We start from the raw sequence: 17,665 nt of genomic DNA, 5'->3' as shown, positions 1-17,665 counted from the left end.
GATTTGCTCTGACAATGGACCTCAGTTTGTGTCTGAAGAGTTCCGGAGGTTCTTAAAGAACAATGGTGTTAAGCATTACACATCTGCCCCATATCATCCAGCCACTAATGGATTGGCCGAGAGGTTTGTCCAAACATTCAAGAAGGCTATCAAGGCAATGTGTAATGAAGATATACCCCTACAACACAAGGTGGACAACTTCTTGTTTGCCTACCGGAATGCGACACATGCGGTTACCAACCAAACTCCAGCCATGATGTTCTTCAATCGAAGACTACGATGCCGCTTGGATTTGGTTAAGCCAAACGTCCGAAGAGATGTGGAGAACAGGCAGTTTCAGAATATGAATGAAAGGCCGACCAGGAGTTTTAAGATAGGTCAACCAGTTTTGGCCCAGGACTACCGCACTGAGAAATGGCAGCCAGGAATGATTTGTACACGACAAGGACCTCTCATGTATACCGTGGACGTTGGGGAGAGCATTGTAAGACGCCATGCTGACCAGATTCTAGAGTCACTGGAAAACGTCAACTCCACACCACGATCTGATACACCTGGTAATGAAATCGACGTTCCAATTGCAGCTACCGCAGAACCGGTAATATTGGAAGCAGATGAACCAAACAACGACATTGATTCTGACTCAACATTGCCAGAAGAACCTGATACTCCAAAGAGGCGTTATCCAGACAGAATTAGGAAGCCTCCTCAAAGACTGAACTTATAATTGCTTAAACTTAACCAATGTATCTAGCAACAGTAATTGTGATTGTAATTCGTTATCATTAGTTGTTAAATGAATGTTATGTACTGTTTATCTAAAAGGGGAGGAATTGTTGTGTATGTACCTTTAAGAGAATAACTGGTCTCAGACTGCAGTACCGGCAGTGACCACCCCTGTATAAAAGGCGCTAGAGAGCCTCTGTTGTTTAGATTCGTTTATGCCTTTCTCCAGTAAAGTTCAGTTTGTTTTCTCTCCTGCTAGTCCGTGTCTCAATCATTCACGGACTTAACAATGACCTTTCATCAGAACTGGAAAAAGTTAGAGATGTAACAGATTTTAAGCAAGTGCAGAGGCAGGGAAAGGGGAGAGGGGAGGAAAGAACATAGGTTAGTTGCTCAGGAGGCAAGGGCAGGAAATCGTGCAGCCTGTGATTTTGCATTCCTTGCTGGCTGTGTTTGAGGCCTTGCTGGCAGTGGGAAGCCTCACAAAATTGTCCCTTGAGCAACATCCCTGTTAATTTTTTTTGGGTGTGTAACCCCTTTAAGGATCTGCGTGACCCATTCAAATGACCACAAATGACGTTTTTTCCCCATTATAACGCCGTTGAGCGGCCCGCGCAGGTTAAAGGGAACATTGCCCTTGAGCCTTTGTTTTCTTTTTGACTAGGAATAGATTATGCTTTCTTATTGTTTGTCATAACCCAGTTATACATCTTCACCTGTGACGAGGTATCTCTCAGGCTGCGAGCAGTGGGCCCACAATATTCCAATGCATGGTATCTCAACAGGGAAAGGATTTTGAAAATCTATCCTGTGGAATCATCTTTGTTGCCCATCTCTGAATTCTTAGCCCTGTCTCCATGGGGCAAATTTTATAATTATAACGAGTGGACATAAAGCCCTGCTGTTAAATAGGGTGAAAAGACTTCCACTCCCCAAATCCAGAAATGAGCGCCTGTTGTACTAAGTTCTGTGTCAAGAATGCTTAATTGTAAAATTTACTCCAATATTGGTTTTAAAAAATATATAATGGCCTGGATTTTGCAGTCAGTGGCGAAGGGACGGTGTCGCCACTGACCTCGAAAGAAGCTGCCCACAAAGATCTCTCCTATACAAGTTGTTGTTGTTGTTATTATTATTCTCGCACCATCTATAGGGGATCTGTGGTGTCCAGCAACAGTGAAGTCATCAAGCAGGCTGATCAGCCAATCAGATTGAAGAATTCTCACAGACAGCAAACCAGGAAGTAAAAAGCATGGATTATAATTCACTTTTTAATCATTTTACAGAAAGCAAAATTAAGATTGGGACATACACATGGGATTAAGGTAGAAGCTGAAATATCATAAACAAACTTAAAAAAACATTTAAATGTTATTCTGAGGGAATGATGCTACACATTTATAAAATTCATTTTTCAGGGCCAGAGAGGCTGTTCAGCAGTAATTATGACTTAATATGCCATTAAAAACTCAGTTACACTTCAGTCAACACAGCTTAACATTTTCAAAGCTTTTTACAGCGAGAATAGTGCATAAAAAGTTGAAGTTCACGTCAACTCACTGATTCTGTGTTGCTTGCATCTGTGAAGACTGCAACAGCATACCCCATAGAGGAGCAGGGTATCACTGACAGCAACATCCAGATTTCTGGGTTTAACTGCACATGTGCAGATGCCAGCAGTTGCTGTCAGTTTTACACAGTAATGACGGCGAGCGCTGACAGTTTTGCCGTCATTACAACCGCAAATTCCAAACCCTTGATTGCAACTGAATACACTGTACAACATGTAGAGATAAATTTTCATCTTCAGCACATGGGCAGTAATCTGCAGAGTGGTTCTTCCGCCTGTTATAGAACACCTCAATTTTCATTCCATTGATTTTAATGGAATGAAAATTGGATGGGTTCTATAATGGAAGGGCAATGGACTCCGCCAGATTATTGTCCAAGTAATGAAGCTGAAAATTTACCTCATGATTTTACTAATGTGTTAGATAGTTTCAGTATCCTTGCCTTGGACCTCTGTTTTGTTTGCCTTTGCAACTGTTCATATGATAAGGGTTTAAATGTGCTTTGTTTACTAGGGTATGGTGTATGTCCATGCTGTGGGCAGGGGATAGTAGGGAGATATTCACACATTTCATGGTGAGTGGTGCTGCTTATCTTCCTGCTGGGTGGAAGACTGATCTAGCAAAGGATTAAACCCATGCTTGTCTCTTGTGTAATGATCAACTAGAGTCTAACCTCCTTGGGATTTGCAGTAGGTAAATGTGATCTTTGCTTTAGGGGTTGGTTTTCTGTTACAGGAGTACTCCATGCACATTTGGGTGTTCATAAGCCTTGATAGTTTTCAAAGTGCACCTGGGTTCTTCAGGCTAGGTTGGGATCTGTCCATGGAATTAGTGCACACTTCAGGCAATGTGAAGTTCTATTGACGTGAATTTCTCAGTATTTGATTCGGAGACTCCTAAGCAAATTGATGGGCTTCCACACATACAAACTGACCAAAAAAACCCCCCAAATATTATCACAATCTTCCTAATTTTATTTCAATTGAACTTTATTAGGAATATAGGAGCATTTGAAGCTGGAGTAGACCATTCAGTCCCTTGCACCTGCTCTGCCATTCCAATTAGATCTTGGCTGATCTGCACCTCAGCTCCATTTGCCCACCTTTGCTCCAAATTCCTTGATACCATCACCTAACAAATATCTATACATCTCAGTCTTGAAAGCTCAAATTGTCCCAGCATCCACAGCCTTATGGGGTAGGGTAGTGGTGGGCAGGGTGGGGGGAACAGGTCTAGATTTCCACTACCTTTTGTGTGAAAATGTGCTTCCTGATTTCATTCCTGAACAGCCTAGCTCTAATTTTAAGATTGTTCTAATTTATTTCTATATTACTTATTCTACCCATTTTAGTGGTGGAAGCAACCTTTTTTCAATGGCTGAAAACTGATTTTGAAGGTTAGTTTTGCAGCCAATGTAAAACCAAAATTCTATAGGGTAGACATTCTTTCACGCTGCATCTGTTTTGCACCCAAAAAAACACCGCAAAGCATACCAATTTAGCAACGAGACTAATCTGTTCAGGTATCGGTCTCACTGCTAAATTCATGGGGTCCTTTTTTTAGGTGTCCTGGGCAAACACTTAAAGCAGGCCTTCGGCACCTTAAATATGTAAATTGGGGGCCTAATGGTGTTGAAAGACTCCATTAAGAAATTTGTCGGTGAGGAGTAGGACAGTCAGCCTGCCTGCCCCACTCAGGATTAATCAGTGGCCGTCAACGAAAGGTAGGCAATTAAAAAAAAAACATTACTGGAGGAGCATAAGTGCTCCACCGACTCCATAGGAGTCACGACTACCGCCCACACCCCGTAGCCCACTCCAACCCCCACTCCCAGGCTTACCTGAGGGCCAATGTTGGCGAGGCGGCCGGGAATTGATCTTTAAACTCAGGCGAGCTGCCTGTGGTGGCGCGACCAACGCCAGCAACTTGCGGCCAGTATGCTGATGAGGCTCGAGAACTAATTTTCACCGATCCTCGGGCCTCTCGGTTCAGGTGCACACTGGTCAAAAAACAGGCCCAGACCAAAATCTATCCCTATAAGTTGATGTGGCAGGTCAATTCTTGATACTAGAATCATATCAAGAACAAGAAGTTGTGAGGGATTTTTAAAGAGTAGTTGGGGAGAAACTGTTTCCACTCACAGGTGGGCCGGTAACCAAAAGACACAGATTTAAAATAATTGGCAAAAAAGCCAGGGGGAGGTGAGGAGAATTTTTTTTGTTCAGCGAGTGGTTATGATCTGGAATGCATTGCCTGAAAGGGTGGCAGAAGCAGATTTAATCGTAACTTTCAAAAGGATCCCTACTTGAAAAAGAAACATTTGCAGGGCTATGGGGAAAGAGCAAGTGAGTGGGACTAATTGGTAGCTTTTACAAAGTACCAGCACAGGCACGATGGGCCGAATGGCCTCCTTCTGTGTTGTATGATTCGATTCTAGGAACTGCTTTGCTTGGCAACAAGACAGTAAGTAAGCCCCAGGACTTTAATGGAATTTAATACTGTAAGGGTTAAATGTCATTTGCAATTAATCCAGCTGCTAAGTATCTGTAGATCTCTTTGAATTTTAGCCATTCCTCTGAGGACCCTGCCTTGCCATCAGCCTTGGTACCACCTGTGCACTTGGCACAGTCTACTTTTAATTCCTTGCAAGAAACCAAACACATTGTATCAACGGTTGAAGCGCAACCTTCAAACTGGCATATTTCTATTCTGGTGCATATAAACAACAGAAATTACATAATTATAGTAGGAGAATTCAAAATAAACCTGCATATTCATAACATAAGGAACAAATGAGCTTGCTGAAATTTTAAATGTGTTGCCATCATCTATTTTATTCATGTATGAATTTCCATTTGGATGATCAATGGGAATAGTTCGGTGCCCGTGGTATTCCTTTTGCCATATTCAAAATTGCTTGTTCTTTGTTATTCAGATTTGTCATTTACAGTGGGGTTTTTCATTCCATCATTCAACCCCAGCAACAGTCCTACATTCGAGAGTAAAATCAACTACAATCCATGGAAAAATATAAGCTGGAAAATGTAAACAGAAGAATAAATCTCTTGCAAAGCAAACACTCCTTTCCGCAATGCTCCCGATGTGCTCTCCTCTACTGCATTTGATAATCTGTTTCTCAGCGGTTTGGCATTTTTCTGTTATTTATTTCTTTGTTTTTTTTCCCTGTGCAAACTAGTTTCTCAAAGCGTCAACGGTCACTGACTTGAAGTATGCAACTTCTTTCAGTTTGCTGAAATCAGGTCTGCTATCCACTAGTTTTTCTTGTACATTTTCTCCTGGCTCCATTGTTAAGTAGCTTGCTTGCCTCACAGAGTTCTTTCTCTGTCTGCTGGCTCGCAGTGTTAAGTTCTTCATTGATGTTACCATTACTAAAGGTTAATCGTAATGGTTTTAAAGGCTTAGACTTATCACGTGTTTCATTATCACAGCCTTTTCCGTGCCGAAGCCTTAATCTCCCTCTTACAGCATGGTGTGAGGATTCAGGATTTTCATCAGGAATATAACTCTGTGCCTCGTGTGCTATTTCAGATTTAGCATTTATTTTTGTAATCTTAGGAACCAAGGGTTTGCTTGGAAGTGCTGGTTCTTCAAATTTCCGGTTGGTGCTTGAAAACGAGATCTTGGCAGGGAGAAATGGTGCTTCTTGCAGCAGGTGTTTTGGGGCTTTTTGGTTTTCTAGAAATGTCTTTTCTGCCAGCCTTATCTTCTCCAAGTTCTCCAGCTGCTTGCGATTCCTCACTTTTTTTGGCTGGTGTTCAATGTTAATTGCTCCAGTGGCGGCCAGTTTCTCTGCAGCTATCTTGGCCTCTATTTGAATGTCTCTAAGCTTCTCAAGTTGGGCTTTCTTGACATCCTCAGAGAGTTCTAATGGAGCCAACTTTATTGGCTTCTTAGGAGGAAGTTCTTTTAATTCATCCTTAGCTCCTTGGTATGACTTTGGTGATGTAGCCTTGAGCTGTTCAACAGGGCTGTCCATATCACTGGTTGCTGAATGATTTGCACCAGCTGCATTTAAGCTCTTTCCGTCTTTAGTTTGGTTGAGATTGAGGATGCTTAGCTTATTGGAGACCTTTTTAAGTTTGGATTCTGACCTCCCCTCAATTGGGACTCCCTTGAAAATAATCAATTAATTTTGTTATCGTTTTAAACCATATACAGCGTCACACATTCTCATATATGCCTCCCTTAAAAGACAAAAACTCTTAAATTAGAAATTAAATCAAAACAGATTTAATTTAAAGAATGTAAGCAGAGATATCTACAGTTCTCTATTCCGCATGTCCTTGTTTTTGTAACTTGTACTTTCTTTTCTGATTATTCAACAGAGAGCAGACAGCAATCTGTTCCAAGACCTCGACCGACATCATTCATGAACTCGGCACAAGAGTGGCATTCAGTCCCTCCAGTATCTTATCTCCATTCAGATGATCTGAGTGACATTGTGAACTGGCCATGTGGGAACTGTAGAGCAGAATCCGACCACTCTGGGGAGCACAATATTACTGCTGTTTGAACCTGATATATATAACTGTTTAAAGAAACCTTTGTATTTATGGGTCTGTTATGGTTTCAGATTTAACATTGCATTAAACAATGTAAATGTTGTTTAAATGAATACTCTTTTTACCAAAAACTGCCATTTTGTTGATATGGAGTTGGTTTGTAGCAGGATTCTCACCATTAGTACATGTATAAATATTAAATGATTATCAATTTTGACACCTTCATATCTATGGTTATTTGAATATTTTAAATGGTAGTAGCTGGTGATATCAGCAGGGAAACTGAGCCAGACAGTGTGAGTTAACTGAATTTTATTATCATTAACCTAGGCTGCTTCAATAAACTCGCCATTTCAACTCTACACTTTGAGGACATTGATGGAGAATGTAGGACTTAGGCACATAATGGTTGATACACTCACTTCATAATCTTCAATTTGGCTCTACTAAATGATAATCCCAGTTGAAGGTAGTAGTGTGAAGGGAAGCTCTTTGTTGGGCCTGGGAAATGATGGAAAATGTGATTACCATCCTGTAGCATGTAATATCACAGGGTATTGCTGCTATGCCATCCATAAGAAAGGAAAAAGAGAAAGACTTGCATTTATATCGTGCCTTTCATGGCCTCAGGACATCCCAAAGCAGTGTACAGCCAATGAAATACTTTAGAAGTGTAGTCACTGTTACAATGTACAGTTACACATGGAAGCCAATGTGATCATCTGTTTTAGTGATGTTGGTTGAGGGATAAATATTGGCCAGGACACCGGGAGAACTTCCTTGCTCTGCGTTAAAATAGTGCCGTGGGATCTTTTATGTCCACCAGAGATAGCAACAGGGCCTCAGTTTAATGTCTTATCTGAAAGCCGGCATCGCCGCCTTGCAACACTCCCTCAATACAGCCCTAGACTGTCAGCATAGATACCGTATTTTTATTTTGAATATTTTGTGTTCCTTTATTGTGTTTAAAATTTAAAATCAGATATTAGGAAGTAAAGAGATTGAAGGAGAGACACAAAAGACATTTTTTGTTGTTGCACGAAAGATAATACAGTTATGGAGTTAGTTATCAGGGAAGCAATTAGTATAAATAGGTCAAGAGGCAATTAGACTTGTTCCTGGGGAAGAATTTGAAGGACATGGTAAGAGCATGGGTAAGTAGGGGCAATCTGTTAAAAAAGGGTTTGTTTTATATTATACAAATTAATTTGGTTAAAGTTATTGAACAGTTAGAGTGGGGAAGGGGATTAGGTAAGAAGTTTCAGTCCTCCCCTGATCCATCAGCATTAGTTATGTCCCACCCCAGTCTCTGCACACTCTAAATTGCAGAATTGTCTGGAATGTCACCTCCAACAATCTTTATATGTAGTTCTGTCTCTAATTTGTAAAAACTTATCTATTAGTTATTGCTTGGTTCACAATAATCATTAGAAAATTAGGCTGATATCTAAACTGAATCTTTGGAAAACCCACCTTTAGAAAGGTCAGAGTTTAGACAGAGTAGTGGATTTTTACGAAGGGCTTTCAGATTATAATAATTTGGGTAGGAGCGTACCAACTGAATCCATCAATGTTGTATGTGTAGATGACCTGTAGGTGCTGATTATGGTTATTTTGTTATTTTTAATACAGATTTCTATCTGTAAGTGAGAGCAGCAACAGGGAGTGCTGCCATGGAAACAATAGCATGGGAAATGGGACCAGACAGGGTAAAAGACAACTGCCTCAGAAAATGCTGCCGTGTGATTTATTTTTCCCCCTGAGTTGCCTTTTTTGGTTGTTCAGAAGCACCAGTTTCTTTTGCAAGCTCTTATATCACATTGCAATCTTCTGTGCACTATCTAATCCCAATTATTTTCCTGGGAGCAATCTGGAGTCTATTACATGAATTACCATATTTTCTAATATAAGCAGGAGTCCCCCTGCACTTCTCCATTGCACTGAACATTTCCTTGGTGAGTTACTATTGTATATTTTTATTGCCCTCCTTTATTCTTGCCGTTATTTATGTTACTACTACACTACCAGCTGTGCTGATTGCATTCCTCTCTCCTACATATCAAAAGTGTTAAATGAAGGAAAAATAGAGGAAAGAAAAGTAATCATTTGGAAGAAATATAAAGATAACTAAATGTAAAGGAAGGCAACTATGAAGAGTGGTCACTTGGGAATGAAAGGAAAGGAGAGGAGGAAAAGATTGTTGTAGATTAATACGTTGAAATGACGCTGTGTGTTATTAGCCCAGGAATGCTTAGTGCCTTTGCCTGCTATTTTAGCAGAGGCATTGATAATTTTATTTCAAATGACTTATCACCTCCATTAAAATAGCAGACAAAGGAATTTCATACCACACATTAAGATTTTACCAACCTCGGCGGGTCCATAGTGGGCAACGTTGGTGGGGGGTCCCAACCCTGTTGCTGACTCCAGCCCACTGTCCAAAATGATTTTTCCCTGATTGGGCTTGTTAAGCCCGCCCAGCGCGTTTGCTGACCAATTGAAGGAAGCGGGTCTGATGACGTCATTTGATGACGTGCCATCAGCCGGTTTCCTTAAAGGGACCATGCGCAAATTTACTTTGACAGTCTGCTGCCAGTGTTCTACAGCATTGAGGTGCTGCAAACACTGACAAGCACTGCACAGAGGTGCAGGGCTGCACCCAGGCTCTCCCATGACTCCCTCCATATGCTTATGAAGGGAGTCACAGCATGCAGGGAGGTTCTCTTCCCTTCCAATGGGCGGAAGAGACCTCCCCAGGAGATCAACACAGCCTGGTTGCACATTGCACAGGAGGACACAAGCAGGGATGTCGTAAGGAGGACCAGACTGCAGTGGGACAAACCGTTCAATGATCTCAGTTGATCATGAAACGTTACTGCAAAGCCACACTCAACCTCATCCTGCTGTGCCACTCATCACATCCCTATCACTCTGCCTTCCCTACCCTACTCCTGCACATCCTTACTCAAAGCAACTTACCTTGCACCTCCACCCATCCCTCTCTATCTACATTATCACATCCCCATCTCACTAGCCACCCCTCACACTCAACCTCATCCTAGTCCAATCATACAAACTAACAACACACAAGGGTAGGCACTTGTGTGTTTTAGCCAATGTTCATGTGAAGTTTCTGTTAATGTGCTGTCAAGCATTGAAATCTTTATTTTCAACACTTTGTATTCTTGGACAGATTTGTGTGAAACTTTGGAAGTGGCTTTGTGAGCTGCTGTGAATGGTGAGATATAACGGTACCCCCCACAATGGCCATGAGTGTGAAAGGAATGGCTTGGACATTGTAGGGATGCTTTATGGTGTGTAGTGGTGCAAACCTGGCGCATCATGTAGCATCCAGTGTTAAGTGAAGTAAATCTGGCTATGGTGAGGCCATCACTGGCGTCCCCGGCAGCAATATGTCGGGTGGTGATGCCCTCTGTCCTGTGCAGCATCAGGTGATTGCGGAGAAGGTTGTTATTGTTGTTAGTGCTGCTGATGTGCCTGGGGATGCTTGTGTTGAGGCTGATCGTGGTGGGATTCTGAGGACCAAGGTGAAATAGTTTCAAGGGTATCGATGCTGATGTAATAGATAGCAGGTGAACTTGAGATGACAGAAGCGATCTTTCAGTGGTGAGAGAGATTGTTCCAATGAGGTGACACTGGATAGAGAGTTTACTCCAAACACTTGCAACCTGCATAAAGCTCAATCTGTCTTCCAAATGCAGTAAGCAACAGCTTCTGAGCTTGGAAAGCGAACAGCTGTGAGATGGGAGCTTTTGTAGCACATTTACAGCAGTCAAGCAATGAGATGATTCCATGTTAACACAACTCCCAACCTGCTTACCTGACGTGATCCCAGAACAGCGTGGACCCCGTGGGCAACCTTGTAAAATGGTAAGTTGAGCTCAAAATACTTCTTAATGGGCTGTTATCAAGGTCATAATGACCTGAATTGCCTCCCCCGCCGCTGCATCTGGGAAAGGCGCATGGTGGCGGGTTGACAGCGAGGTCCCGACCTGCTGTCAAAAGAAAACTTTTTCCTACCTGACCTACCACTGAACGCGCCCGCTGACACTCCAAAAAATTCGTCCCTAAGTGTTTGCACACCAATATCTCATTATGTCCTTTCAAAGCAGTAGAGATTAAAACCCAAACAGTTTTGGACTTGCATTTTAGATTCAATTTCAGTGCAGCATTGCCACGTTCAGAGGCTCCTTCCCTCCCTTAAAATGAAGGGCCATCGCTGCAGGCTCTGCAATTTAAAAAATACCTACCTGGATCACCAAGGCAACTGCGATCCTGTGCGATAAGCCTGGCACTCAAGCAGAGTGCTGGGCTGATCGATCACGGGCAGGAACCTGCGAACAAAACTGGAACAAGAAAGGTCTTTTTTTTTTTCACTTACCTCGGCCACCTCACATTTAATCATCGCCCCGGAAGCAGCCGGCTGCCCGATGCATGCTTTCTGCAGCTGTTGCTGTTTTTGACCGGCGCTGCTGCAGGGGGCAGAAGTCAATTACGGGTCCGGGGCGCTACCGGGGCAATGCGTACGCCGATGACATCACGATCTCCGGGCAAAGGAGATTGGGCCGCAACGCTGTAGCGCCGCCGCAAAACTCCCGCCGGAGTCGATGTCAGCGCCGCGCCTGGTCGCAAAGTCATTTGCGCCCCATTAGCACCCCCCCCGGGGGCACTATGGGAGGTGCAAAGGCACCCAATTTCACTCCCTCTGAATTTGAAATATTCCAATAGCGGTCAAAATAAGATATTCACAATTTAATCTACATTTGGACAGTTATAGATTCTGGTGGTAGACAGACAGACAGACAAATAGATAGACAGATAGATAGATAGATAGATAGATAGATAGATAGATAGATAGATAGATAGATAGATGATAAATTGATAGATGTTAGGTAGATAGATAATATATAGATAGATAGACAGGCAGGCAGACAGACAGACAAATAGACAGACAGATAGACAGACAGATATAGATAGATAGATAGACAGACAGACAGACAGATATAGATAGATTGATAAATTGATAGATAGACAGACTAGAATGATTACAGAGATAGGCAGCTGCTATATAAATGCAAAGGACTAACTTACTAGCCTTCCCAGTGGTTCCTGCCTTGGCCTTTGTTTGATCATCTCCCTGCAGCTTTCACCTCCAGTACTGTGCAGCCCAGAGACCAGCAGGGAGCTCTCAGCATGACTTTACTATGGATTAGGGATTTATAAATGTCACTATAAGGTAATTACATGAAGATTAGGGTCACTGCTTAAACAGGTACTTGCAGACAAATTCATGTCAGTGTGTGCAACTGATACTCATCAGAATTGCCTGAAATCCATAAACCAGCACGGAATTTAATATTCATTATGTAAAATATAGCTGAATAGAAAATGGTATGGTTAAATTTGAAGGAAAGTCCAAGGGCAGTATTCATTAAAATATTCCCTATACCTTACACTAATATTGTGCCTTTTCACAACCCATTGCACTTTGCAAGTTGAATAGCAGTTACTCTGCTTTTGGTTAAAGGAGGAATGCTGGCCAGGACACTAATGGAACTTAAACAAAACAGAAAATGCTGGAAACACTCAACAGGTCAGGCAGCATCCGTGGAGAAAACAGACAAGACCAGAGGTGCGCTGCAGCTGTGAGAGGAGGCATGCACCCCACTCCATTTTTTTCTCCTGGGCCATTTGCACGGTCCAGGTGTACTGCCAGCACAGTTGGGATTGATGTCAATGGAAATGAAAATCGGGAGAGATTTATAACGGGCAGCTGATCTGATGTCGCCTGTTGTACACTATCACCCAAAGTCAATCCCACCCTGTGGATGTGAAAGACATTATATAAATTCAAGTTCATTCTTTCCTCTTTACACAACTATGTAAATATATTGTACTATGATCAAAATTTCCCAAGTTGAGAGAGATTCACCATTATTTCTCTAGGGTCATGCTGTTGACCTTACTAATGGAAAACCAGCACCTTGTTTTACCTTGCTTCATTAATTTGAATGGGAACCACAACTTTAGACGAGCAAGGGAAATGATCGGGAGCCATGCTACTGACTGCGTATGCTGCATATATTTTCCTTCCCCTTTAAGTATTGGCCCAGAATTTGCTGGAGTGGGGCACGCTGGAAGTGCCAATTGATAACAGTGTGGTCCTCTTTTTGTTTGCTTGATAACAGTGTGGTGAGGTCAATGGGGCATCTGGGACCTTGGTGAATGATGGGATCAATAATTTATCTCCTTAACCAATGAAATTTAAAGATAGAAGGAAATACAGAGAGGGAAAGAACGAGTGGATTAAAAGAGAGGAAAAAAAGACGGAAAAGTAAAACAAAAATTACAACATTTAAATTTTTTAATTTTAAAAACCTCTAAGAACAATTTACTACCTGCAGAAGTGAAACTCCAAAGTTTCAATTCTTTCCTTTCTGGGCCTCCAGGGTTGAGTGGCATGTCAGGATCATAAATCATCCCATGAACAGGGTCCTTATGCCGTGAAATAGCAGCCCTAACATTGTGCGGCTGGTTTAATTCGTATTTATGGTGCAAATCTAGCAATTTCTTAACACTCAAGGGGAGGTTGATGACGTGCTCCCATTTTTGCGAGGGTAATGGCAAAATGACGCAAGTTGCCCAGCAATTTGTGCTGATTCCCGACTCATGGCATATCTCTTCCTCAACATAAATTGCTGGCTTGTTTACGCACTAATAACGGCATGCGCCGTGAACTGGCAGTCATTTTTACAGCAAATTCTAGGCCATTATTTTTCATTGTGAGCTGATGACAACCTTCGGATTTAGTGAGTTTCCCTAGACCCAGAAAAATACATGTGAAACTACATATTCACTGCATTAAATTTACAGGGTCTCTCAGTGCATCAGGAAGGAAGAGTGAAACGGTGATGGTCTGTGCTCAGCAACAGTTTACTACTATTTTCCATATTGATGCTCTCTTTTTTCCAGAAATGCTGTTGGGACTTTATGGGGTTGATTTTAACTCAGGGGCGGGCAATTGTCGGGTTCCCCGAATTTGTGATTCCCACACGAATCTAAATGGATGTGTGAGATTGATGCAATTTTAACTCAATTGGCCAATTGATTTCCAACGTGTGGGAAGCCTTTGCAAATGGGTTTTTCATGACTGCAAGTCCCCTCCGATGACGTCATCATTGCTGCTGCATTTAAGGTCCACAGCAAGCGTTGCTTCCTCTGCAGGCTTCCAAGCTTTCCCCTTATGATGGCACAGGAGCCTACAGGAACAATGGGCAGCGGGAGGGCAAGAGCTGCGCCTAAATTTGATGAGGCATCACTGCAGGCATTGTTGGATGGGGCTAGGGCCCACAGGGAGGTCCTGTTCCCTTCTTCAGGGAGGAAGAGGCCTCCCAGTCAGACCAAGGCTGTGTGGCTACAGGTGGCTGGGGAAGTCAACTACTTGGGGCTCACATGGCGCACCTGGATGCAGTGCAGGAAAAGATTCCATGACCTTCATTGCACTGGAAAAGTAAGTATGAAGTTTCCATCACCCTCAATCTGATCCCCATTGCCTTTCCTTACCAGCACTCAGCTTTAGCAATCACTTCCTCCACATCCCACTTGACACTCACATCCATGCACCCTTAGCCATTCCCTCTCTCTCTATGCTCACATTCACCTAACTATTTGACCATGCAGCCCTCACACTCCCTCTCACTCTGATGCTTTGAACACAACTGACAACACACAGGGAGGGGCCTTGGTCTTGCAACCTCACTCCATCTTTGTCTTCTTCTAAATATCTATGCTATGCAATCTCTACACTCACTCCTTCATTCTCACTCAAACTCCACTTGTCTCCCTCATTGCAGGAGAAGAGAGCTCACAACAGGAGAGAGCAAGTCAGGACAGGAGGAGGGCCGCCCTCATTAGCCCAGCTCACCCCCTGGGAGGAAGCCGCCTGGAGATTGTCGGGGCTGACATAGATGCGGAAGTTGGGGAAGGACAGACAGGTGCATCCCCGCAAGCTGGTGACAGAATAGTTTTCCATCTCTCTCATTGACATTGCAAGACTCGCTGATAATGATTCTGAAGCTATATCATATGGACTTATGATCATCTGCAAAATGCAATGTGCATGTAACCTTGGCATCACATCTCTAACTTTTTCCTTGACTCCCCCACAGGACCATCGAGAGCCCCGATCCCCACTGTGCAGGAGGAAGAGCCTGAGATTCCAGACTCCTCAGAGGAATCTGCAACCTCTGAGGGCACAGCATCAGCAGAAATAAGCGCACCCAGCACCAGCGCACTCACACCTCGGGGGGACCTTCGGGACATAGAGTAGTGTTGTCACCTGGTGTATCACAGCTCACAAGTGAGCATCAGCAGATTGTGGAGACAGGGAAAGCAGTGGAGAGTCCTCGTCAGAGGGTGCAGGACTCTGCCAGATCGGCTCAGCTGCATGTCGACCCACTGCCTCTGGGTCCATCCGTAAGATCAGAGGTGATGGAACTCCATGCACAGATACAGGAGTCTCTGGCAGGTTTTGTCTCCAGGGTCGCTGTGAGTGTGGAGCGAATGGAGGAGTCCATAGTGAACATGAGCAGAGCCTTAATAACAACAGAAAATGCTGGAAAAACTCAGCAGGTCAGGCAACATCCGTGGAGAGAAATTTGAGTTGACGTTTCGGGTCGAACCCTTCTTCAAAACTGGAAAGAAAAGAAAATAGATCGAAAGCAGGGCTGCGATCGGACAAAAGAAGTGAAAGAAACAAAAGAGCTAGACGAGATGGTAATAGGCTGAGATTAGGTGTACAGTGTACTGGCAGGGCAAGAGATAGCTGCCAGGTGTGAGAGAGAAACAAAAGGAAAGTGGGGGGGGGGGGAAAGGAGTGGAAAAATTACAAGAAAAAATGTGTAATAAGGGCCGAGGTTATGATCTGAAATTGTTGAACTCGATATTGAGTCCGAAAGGCTGCAGAGTGCCTAATCGGAAGATGAGGTGCTGTTCCTCGAGTTTACGTTGAGCTTCTGTGGAATAATACAAGAGGCCAAGGACGGTGAGGTCCGAGTGGGAATGGAGCGGTGAATTAAAATGACAGGCGACCGGAAGCTCGGGGTCACCCTTACGGACTGAACGGAGGTGTTCCGCAAAGCGGTCACCCAATCTGCGTTTGGTCTCCCCAATGTAGAGGAGACCGCATCATGAGCAGCAAATACAGTATACTAGATTGCGAGAAGTACAAGTAAATCGCTGTTTCACCTGGAAGAGGTGTTTGGGGCCCTGGACAGTGGGAAGGGGGGCGGTATAGGGGCAGGTGTTACATCTCCTCCGCTTGCACAGGAAGGTGCCAGGCGAAGGGGAAGGGCTGTTTGGGGTGATAGAGGAGTGGACTAGGGTGTCTCGGAGGGAGCGGTCCCTACGGAATGCAGAAAGGGGAGGGGAGGGGAAGATACGTTTGGTGGTGGGATCACTTTGGAGGTAGCGGAAATGCCGGAGGATGATCCGTTGAATGTGGAGGCTGGTGGGGTGAAAGGTGAGGACAAGGGGAACCCTATCGTGGTTCCGGGAGGGAGGGGCAGGGCTGAGGGCAGAAGTGCGGGACCTCACTCGGACCTCACCGTCCTTGGCCTCTTGTATTGTTCCACGGAAGCTCAACGTAAACTCGAGGAACAGCACCTCATCTTCCGATTAGGCACTCTGCAGCCTTTCGGACTCAATATTGAGTTCAACAATTTCAGATCATAACCTCGGCCCCTATTACACATTTCTTCTTGTAATTTTTCCACTCCTTTCCACCCCCCCCCTTCCCTTTTGTTTCTCTCTCACACCTGGCAGCTATGTCTTGCCCTGCCAGTACACTTTACACCTAATCTCAGCCTATTACCATCTCGTCTAGCTCTTTTGTTTCTTTCACTTCTTTTGTCCGATCGCAGCCTTGCCTTCGATCTATTTTCTTTTCTTTCCAGTTTTGAAGAAGGGTTCGACCCGAAACGTCAACTCAAATTTCTCTCCATGGATGTTGCCTGACCTGCTGAGTTTTTCCAGCATTTTCTGTTGTTATTTCGGATTTCCAACATCTGCAGTATTTTGCTATGAGCAGAGCCTTTGTGGAGTCAGTGGTGTATGAACGCATCAAAATGGAAAGGATGGCTACCTACGTGGAAATGATTGCTGCCTCCGTGGTAAGGCTGGCTACGGTAGAGGAGAGGAGGGCTACCGCCATGGGGGAGGTTGGTCGCCAGGGTATGGAAAACATGGTGAGTGTTCAGGATAGAGTGACATCTCTTGAGGAGCGATGGGCATCTATTGAACAGAGAAACCAGACCTTCATGGAAGTCCTTCTGAGTAGGACTGCCATTGCAGATACGGGTCCCCATGGCCCCCCTGATGTGCAGCAAGGTGCTCTCAAGCCACTTGCAGGCGCGGAGGGGGAGCTGACCCATGAGAGGGAGGTTGGTGGCAGGCTTCAAGGAAGTGGGGGTTCCTCTCCAAGCGCTCACACTTCCATGCCACTGCAGAGCCCTCGGTCAGAGCCCCGCCGGAGTCCACACCCAAGTGAGATAGACGTCTCAACCCCTGCACAGCTGCAGGAGCAGCAGACTGCTGACGAGCCCTCACAGGCTCGCCACCCCAGAGGACGCCCGCCAAAGGTGTCGAGACAGGAGCAGCAGAAAAGTGAGCAAGGGGCCTCCACATCTGCTGAAGCCACAGGGGAACCACAACGTAGGAGCATGTGTAAGAGGAAAATAAAGCACAAGTAGTCAAAGGGTAGTCACTTGGGTGAAATGTTGTGTATGTTGTAAAAATGCCATCAGTTGGTTCTTGTGCATAAAAATT

General features: G+C 44.1%; 1 protein-coding gene across 2 annotated transcripts; it reads right to left on the bottom strand.

Moving 5' to 3' along the window:
- Positions 1-1,600: 1,600 nt before the first annotated feature.
- Positions 1,601-12,033, bottom strand: LOC147114627 (uncharacterized). 2 transcript variants are annotated; one of them, XM_085992459.1, is made up of 2 exons: positions 11,223-11,388; positions 1,601-6,429 (listed from the first exon to the last, which is right to left on the bottom strand). In XM_085992459.1, exons 1-2 carry the CDS (start codon positions 11,244-11,246, stop codon positions 5,563-5,565), a joined length of 891 nt encoding a protein of 296 aa, XP_085848585.1. In that variant the 5' UTR covers positions 11,247-11,388; the 3' UTR covers positions 1,601-5,562. The 2 variants fall into 2 exon arrangements, with proteins under 2 accessions (XP_085848585.1, XP_085848584.1); XM_085992458.1 differs by lacking the exon at positions 11,223-11,388 and adding an exon at positions 11,933-12,033 and having other exon boundaries at positions 1,602-6,429.
- Between the last annotated feature and the right edge of the window lie 5,632 nt (positions 12,034-17,665).

Source organism: Somniosus microcephalus, chromosome 7 (assembly GCF_052327205.1).
Source record: "Somniosus microcephalus isolate GS21.2 chromosome 7, FLI_Smic_1.0, whole genome shotgun sequence".
Classification (NCBI taxonomy): Eukaryota; Metazoa; Chordata; class Chondrichthyes; order Squaliformes; family Somniosidae; genus Somniosus; species Somniosus microcephalus.
This window is presented reverse-complemented; position numbering and strand designations above follow the sequence as displayed.

Excerpts from the sequence above, each read along its gene's own strand:
- LOC147114627 (XM_085992458.1), bottom strand. The coding sequence starts at position 11,974 with ATGATCAAACAAAGGCCAAGGCAGGAACCACTGGGAAGGCTA. Across the intron at positions 6,430-11,932 it reads AGGAACCACTGGGAAGGCTA|GGAGTCCCAATTGAGGGGAG; the intron begins GTAAGTTAGTCC and ends ATTATTTTCAAG.